The sequence below is a fragment of the Hyperolius riggenbachi genome, chromosome 6 (assembly GCF_040937935.1).
Source record: "Hyperolius riggenbachi isolate aHypRig1 chromosome 6, aHypRig1.pri, whole genome shotgun sequence".
In the NCBI taxonomy this organism is placed as follows: domain Eukaryota; kingdom Metazoa; phylum Chordata; class Amphibia; order Anura; family Hyperoliidae; genus Hyperolius; species Hyperolius riggenbachi.
In genome coordinates, this window is record NC_090651.1 from 259322899 (window position 1) to 259330591 (window position 7693).

A 7693-nucleotide genomic window follows, 5' to 3' on the forward strand; every position below is an offset into this window, starting at 1 on the left:
GGGCCAATCAAAGTATGGGGATCTCATCCTACAAAGTCACTGGACCTGACAGGGTCCAGAGTGGGACAATTGAAGCAGCTGTCCGTTTTAGTGGAAATAAGGCGAGTAAGGCAGTAGCGTGCCTGTTTGAAAATTTTTACTTGCGCTGCCACACTAAGCTGCCCTGCTTGAGCAGGGCAGCTCAGTGAATCAACTCCTGCTGATTTGTGTGTGAGCCAGATGTAGTCATCAAAAGAGCCACATCTGTCTCCCGAGCCATTGGTTCCCTACCCCTGCTTTAGACTGTGAGCTCTTATGAGCAAGGCCACCCATCCAAATGTGTCATAGCTGTTTATTGTCTAGCCCTTCTGATATGTGCTTTCTACCGGTATAACTATGTATTACTTTATATCTATTGACTTGGTTTGTACCATGTAGGTGCATCCATATTTTATTCATGTCCCTGTAATTGTAAAGCACAGGTCCGGATTTATGTCACATGAGCCTATAGGCACAGATGTCCTGCCATCCTAAACTTCACCGTACAGAAACCCACAAACCCCCGCTGACCCAGCTGTGACTTCTCCCTTACCAGTCATAGGTAGCTACAGGTGTCCCTTAGCATTAGGTAGCCAACTAGTGGTGCCCCAACTGAAGGGAGATCTTGTCAGTGGAATGCCAAGAGTCAAGTGACTAAACTCTCATTTAAGCTCAGCTCAGAACTTTGCATAGGGAAAGAGGGAAGCACTAAGGGAGGGGAGTGAGCCGCCCCTCCATCATCAGGCGCCTGTAGGCACGTGCCTACAGTACCTTATGGTAAATCCGGCCCTGGTAAAGTACTTCAAAATAGGCTGAAACCATTATTATTATTTATTGTATTTATAAAGTGCCAACATATTACACAGAGTTGGACAATAAATAGGGGCAACTTTGTCAATATATGCTGCTACTGCTACTACCACTACCTCCACTATTGCTACTACTTCATCATCATCAATATCCACATCCAGACTTTTACATAAGATGACAAAATAAATGAGACTTTCAAGGATAGATGTACATATAAATAAATATACTACATTTTCTTGATGCACCGGGACCTGATAGAATCCCTCCAAACTGAATACAATTTGCATTCAGTCCAGAAATATTAGCATGTCATTGGCCATCTCTAGAGAGCAGCTCAGCCTCTGCAGAAGATAACACATGCCCTGCAGTGTAACTAGAACTTACTAATGCCAGGTCACCAGAAGTCACTAGCCCTAAACTGAGCAGGATTCCAGCAAGCACTGCTCCAGGGCAGCTACTGCTCTAAAGAGTCTCATTTTGCCAAAATCAAATTGAAGCATTACTAGAGTCTCCTCCTCCGTTGTATACTGAATCCTGATTTCAAATTTTCTGCCAAGTTGGTCATTATCAAACAAAACAAACAACTAGGTCTCCACCTGGATGTTGGCCTAATTACAGTAGGTTTATTCCATAAGCTTCACAGTACAGATGCACAATGTTTTGATCTATCTGACCATGAGAAAGGTCCCATACACCAAAACGTTGTTCTTCTGAATCTGTATTGTGGAGATCATTGTTTGAACCAGCCTAATTAGGCCAAAATCCAAGTGGAGACGCAGTAGTTTCTTTTATTTGGATGTTTACTAAACCTTTCTGGACATTGGCTAGTTTGACTCCCTGGTGCGTGGAATTCTGTGGTTTGCAGCTCTTAAGCTCTCTTTGTTGAAATTGGGGATGATTTCAACTCTGAACACCTTAACATATCAAAAGAACACATCTGCCTTCTATATGTAAAGCCACCCTTCGAGGATAACCCAACAACAGTCAAAGCAGAACAGACCGAAGAGTGCAATTTTAATATATCTCAGCAATACTCTGAGAGGAACAGGTATGCATGAAGAATTGCAGAGTCAACATTTTTCACCATTTCAGTCACAGAGGAAAAGTATGCAGAAAGATTGTAAAGGCAGAATGCTCTACAATCAGGGTTGCCACCGCATCCCTTTGAATACTGACACATCTACGTTATACAGGTTCTGGGGCTACTCACACATATTCAGTGCCTAAACTGCATATAACTAGCCACAAGACATGTATAATTCATATGTATATTTAAAGGGATGAGGTGGCAATAGTAAAAACAAATGTGCAGGCACGTTGCAGCATCTCTCACAATTCCCTGGAGATGACATCCTTCTTACTGTAACTGTGTAATACAGACTACTATAGTTCATAGTGACCCAGTACTACTACAATATTATAAGGGGCCCAAACAGTAGCATAATAAATACTAATAGGCCCCTATACAAAATTGTTATAGGTCCCTCAAGCCCAACACACCCACTGCGCTGTCAGGCATATACATCCAACCCCCTCCCCATGCCCAGTCACACATATTTCTCCATCCAATCCCCATCCCCAACTGCTCGGAAGAGTAAGCGCAGGGAGCAGTGTGATAATTACCTGCTCCTACTGCATCAGGTCTCCTCTCCTTCCCGGAAGCCACTCACTCTATGGTGCATACCCGGGCCCCAATCACATGACATGCAACATGAGCCAGAGAATGGCAGCATAGCGCTGCTGGAAGAGGAGACCCAATGCAGCACTGGAGCAGGCAAATGTTACACTGCTCCTTGTGTTACTCTGCAAAGTGTGAGGAAGGAGAAGTGGGCCTTCATAGCCCTGAGTCCCTCCAGAGTAACAGTGGCTATTGTTAGGAGGAAAGGTTAATGATAGGTATTGGTTGGACAAAAAGTTTAGTGTCAGATCTGGTACACACTTAGGGCTTGTTCACACCTAGGGAGTTTTGCACTTTTTTTGAGCGCCGGTGACTTTAAAAATTGCCCTAAAATACCCTGTGCAATGAATCCTTATGGGATAATTCATATCAGCGCGTTTTGTTTGCTTTTCGTTCACAAAAACGTTGCACGTACCATTTTCAGGGCTATTTTGCTACAATGGAAGGTATAAGAAAAACGCAAAATGCTCACGAATCATTTCTTTTTTCATCTGGCGATTACGTTTAAGTTTTTAAGAATACATACGTTGTATTCTTTTCCGGGTCAAAGAGTTCACTTCCTGACTGACAGCAGGAAGTGAAAAAATGGAATCGCTCTGCAAAAGCGCTTACAAAAGTGCTTTGCACAAAATCATACCAGGCAGTTGAGCGCCGGAAGGAGGGGGGGTGGGGGAAATACTAAAAAAAATTGAAAATCGCTGCCATCAGCGATTTCGATTTTAGATGTGAACAAAGCCTTAAAGAGAACCCGAGGTGGGATTTAATTATGTTAGTGGGGTACAGAGGCTGGTGTTAGTGTGCACAACAGTTGCCCCATGGTGTGCCTCCAGGACCCCACCTCCAGGACCCCCCTGCGCACCGCTATTCCCCCCGCAGTGCTGGCGGCGAGTGCGACACGCAGCGTGTTGCCAGCACAATGTTTACCTATGTGCTGTCTGTTAGTGCCGCTCTCCTGCCTCCTCCGTATCGGCGCTACACGCTGATTGGAGGGAAGGGACGCGGGCGGGTAGCGCCGATATGGAGGAGACAGGGGAGCGGCGCTAACAGACAGCACATAGGTAAACATTGTGCTGGCGACACGCTAAGCGTCGCCAGCACTGCGGGGGGTATAGCGGCACGCAGGGGGATCCTGGAGGCACACCATGGGGCAACAGAAGCTGCTGTTAGTGTGCACAACCAGCCTCTGTGCCCCACTAACATAATGAAATCCCACCTCGGGTTCTCTTTAAGGTGGCCATATATCAGGCGACATAAAAGCCAATCGACCTTCCAATTCGATTATTATAATCGAATTTGATGAAAATCGGTGCCGCCAAGTGCATGCCCAACTGACAATGCAACCAATTTCGGGACGAAAATGAGTTGCATTCTTGATCGCACATGCTGCAAGATGTTGGTCAATCGGGTGCGCGGCGGTAACGGTGCGCAATTACCCGACGATCGTCGAACGTGCTGAAACCACCAACACTGTCCTCCTAATGTAAATGTCCCCCCCCCCCCATGCCCCCATGTAAAGTATACATTACCTGTCCTAGCCTGTGCCTGTCCATCTGTTGCTCTGGGCACATTCCCCTCTCCATACATGCACGCCCCACGTGGTTTCCTAGTAGGGGCGCATGTGACGTCACACACTCATGCCCTTACCAGGAAACCACGTGGGGCGCGCGTGTAAGCAGTGGAAGGATCCTAGTAGCCATCAGGGGGACAAGCGGAGATCGTGGACAGGTAATATATCCTTTACATGGGGCACCGGGGGGGGGGGAACATTTACATTGGGGGCGGTGAGGCAGCAGATGCGGCACACAAGGCCAATTCCGGATCGATTTCAGCATGAAATTGACTGGGCATAAGCCTGTGGTGTATGGGCAGCTGACAGACCTCTCTCTCTTATCAGATTCGATAAGAGAGAGATTTGTCAAATCTGCCTATACATCGCTAGATGTATGGCTACCTTTACAGTTTTTAATTTGGCCAATGATTGCCCAATTTTACCAACTCCCTATAGTATGAGGGCCAACAGATTTTGATTACTGTGAACAGATTATGTAGATAATCTCTCATACTACATGGAGGTGGTAACACTGGCCATACATTGGAGAATTACATTTGAATGTGTGGATTTGGAGGTTAAAGCCTTGTACCTTCAATTTCGCTTGACCAATTTTACCACCTCCATGTAGCATGAGAGCTTACCTACACAATCTGCTCATAGTATTCACAATCTGTTGGATTTCATACTACTGTGCATACAGTAATCATCAAAGTGATAACAAATAAAGGCTTGAAATATCTCGCTTTGCATGTAATGAGTATTTTTCATATATTACTTTCCCCTTTGAAGTTGAATTACTAAAATAAATGAACTTTTACACGATATTCTAATTTTTCTAAATTCACCTGTAGAGGTGGTAAAATTGGTCAATGATCGACCAGTCTTTAAGCAGTTGGTTGGGGGCTAGGGTTGAGTTGTGTGTTTATGACACACGTTTCTAAAGCAGTTTGAAATTGTTCTGAATATAGTATGAGATCTTTAATGGGATCTTATGGAGCAGTCAAGACAAAATTTTAAAGCCGATACACTCTCATCTTCACAGTGTTCCAAAGATCCAATCAAAATTCAAGTGCTGGATTCAGGATACCTTCAAGCTGCATGCTCCAGTCCCGGGATAAGGCAGGAGGAAGAAAAGTGATTAGCTAGGAAAGGCGGTTAGGCAAAGTAAGTTAGTCAGGGGATGAATTGGGGACCATGGAGTTCATATTTTAGCAGTGGAATACCTTTACCTGTTTGGTGTTCAAAATCGACTCACTGAAATTAAAGTGCTACATCACACAGCAAATGACCAGGCTTATTTTCATGTGTGGCGAATGAATAACACCGATAATCAGGTACAGTTCCACAGTCTCACCCATGGTTACGCTAAATATTGTTGTAAATAACTTGTATGAAACTTGAAATGGAACTGGTCAAAAAATATTCATATCTGATTTTCAATGGCCAAAGTCCAAGCTGCCAATTAAATGCAACAAAATTTGCGTCAGCTAAGAAAAAAATAGCACCTCATTAATCATCTCTACTCCTTACACAGAGATGTCAAAAATCCAGTCCTCAAGGGTCGACGTCCTTAAACATTTTTGGCACAGCTCAAATTAATTGATGGGACTGAATCAGGAAAGGCGTGGTTCATCAAGTAGAATCATTTTTCCATTTTTTGGTTGATCCTAAATGCTGGCCTTGTTATGACACTTGAGGACTAGAGTTAAACACCTGTGCTTTACAGAGTCAGTAGAGAATCTTCACAGCAGAATTTGAAACCATACATAACAATAAATTAAAAAAACAGTAAAAGTCAGGACAACTCATATCAAGCATATATAACTATATACTGTCATTGAAAATGAAATAATACAATACATATGCAGTTAAAAAGGCAGAAATATTCCAAAACATGAAATGCCTTAAACATGAAATCACAAATACAAAAATGCTTAGGAAAAAATAATAAAAAGTAAAACACAATGTAATGTAATCTTAGTTATGCAAGTGTAATCATATCTGACACAAGGAATTAGTTACTCTCACCTTTAGGGCAGTGTGGGCAGCATTTCAAACCCTCTGTAGTATAAAGTGCATGCTGAGCAGCATCTTTGCATGGTTTTATTTCATGTGCAGCAGATTTACTCATAAAAGTTATGTACCAGGTTACGATAAACAGTTCAGTCAAACAGCAGAGTCTCATCATTACAGGGTTCTCTCTCTTTTTGTAATAAGTCTGAGAATTTTATAGCTAATGCATCAGCACTCTCTTATATAGAAATGTCAAACTGATCCTGAAGTTTGTGGGAGCTGACAAGAGCACGTCATTTCCTCTTTGTGGCTCTGTGACGCCTACTTAAACTGAGAACATCATGCAAAAATTTGTCATTAATCACCCGTTGGCTTCTTCAGTAAGTCTTTGTGTGTACGTGACCAACACTGCAATGGTTACACTCTCCAATACAATATAACTGTGTCACAATTAGAGGTTATTTTCATCTTGTGGACAGGACCAGTTTTAATGTTTTATGAGAAGCCAATGTCCTCTTTTCTTCAGCAATAGCTGAATCCTTAATGACACCTAAGCGATATATAGATATAAATATATACATTCTTCACTTAGGAGTATACTTACTTTTGTTGTTAGCAGTTTAGACATTAATGGCTGTGTGCTAAGTTATTTTGATGGGACAGAAAATGTATCGGAAATATTTACCAGTATTTTACTATCGGAATTATCACCGAAAAATAGTAGAATATTGGTAAATGGTGCCGATATTTAACTTTCACTTATTTCCCTGCGCCAAATTTCCTGGCGCCTTTATTTCACATACGCTAAATTTAGACTGTTCTACTAGCTGTACACTGACTACTTTACATGTTATCAAAGTGTCCTATCCTCAGTGTTATTTCAAACAACAATTATGGACAAGCACCATCCAACATAATTATAGATAAATAAACTCAGGGGAATGTGCTAATTGGGCAATGGAGGAATACAGACACATAAAAAGAAAAGTACCCAATAACTACAGCACCAAACCACTCCTAATGATAATCAAAGATAATACAAAACTTTATTGGTAACCAGTTAAAAAAATTAAAAAAAAAACAATTTAAAAATCACCAAAGGTGATGGCAGCGGTGTACAAAATACTATAATAATACAATAATCACAATACCTCACAACCACCTCTAAATAGCATATCAATACAAAAATATGTAAGCCAAAGGAGCGCATGAATAAACAAATAAATAAACAATTATAAAGTGCATGATAGTAATACAGTGGAAATGTGCACAGATGGCACAATGCCAGATAAAACCAGATAGGGGGTCTAAAAAGAATAAATGTCCAATAGGATTATATCAATAAGAGAAATAAAGTGCTACAAGGGAGACCCAAGAGGTCTCCAGTGAAATTAATGACGTGTCCAATAGGACCACGAAGACAACAAGAAACCGTGCACAAGGTAAAGGAATAAAAAGCGCAATACTTACGAAGCAGAGGAGGGAGGAACAAGTATCACCGCTGCACGCCTAAATGCATCGCGCAGGCTCTACCCACTTCAGGAGGAAGCCTCCTCCTGAAGCGAGTAGAGCCCGCGGAATGCATTTAGGCGTGCAGCGGTGATACTTGTTCCTCCCTCCTC

At 42.3% G+C, this 7693-nt stretch overlaps 1 protein-coding gene across 1 annotated transcript in view; it reads right to left on the reverse strand.

The window, feature by feature from the left end:
* The window catches only part of TNFRSF18 (TNF receptor superfamily member 18), a 42710-nt gene extending 36419 nt beyond the window's left edge, over nt 1–6291 (reverse strand). The window contains exon 1 of the mRNA XM_068242784.1: nt 6087–6291. Coding sequence (XP_068098885.1) covers nt 6087–6246 — 160 coding nt within the window. The 5' untranslated portion in view covers nt 6247–6291. The remainder of the gene's footprint in view (nt 1–6086) is intronic.
* Nucleotides 6292–7693: the final 1402 nt, after the last annotated feature.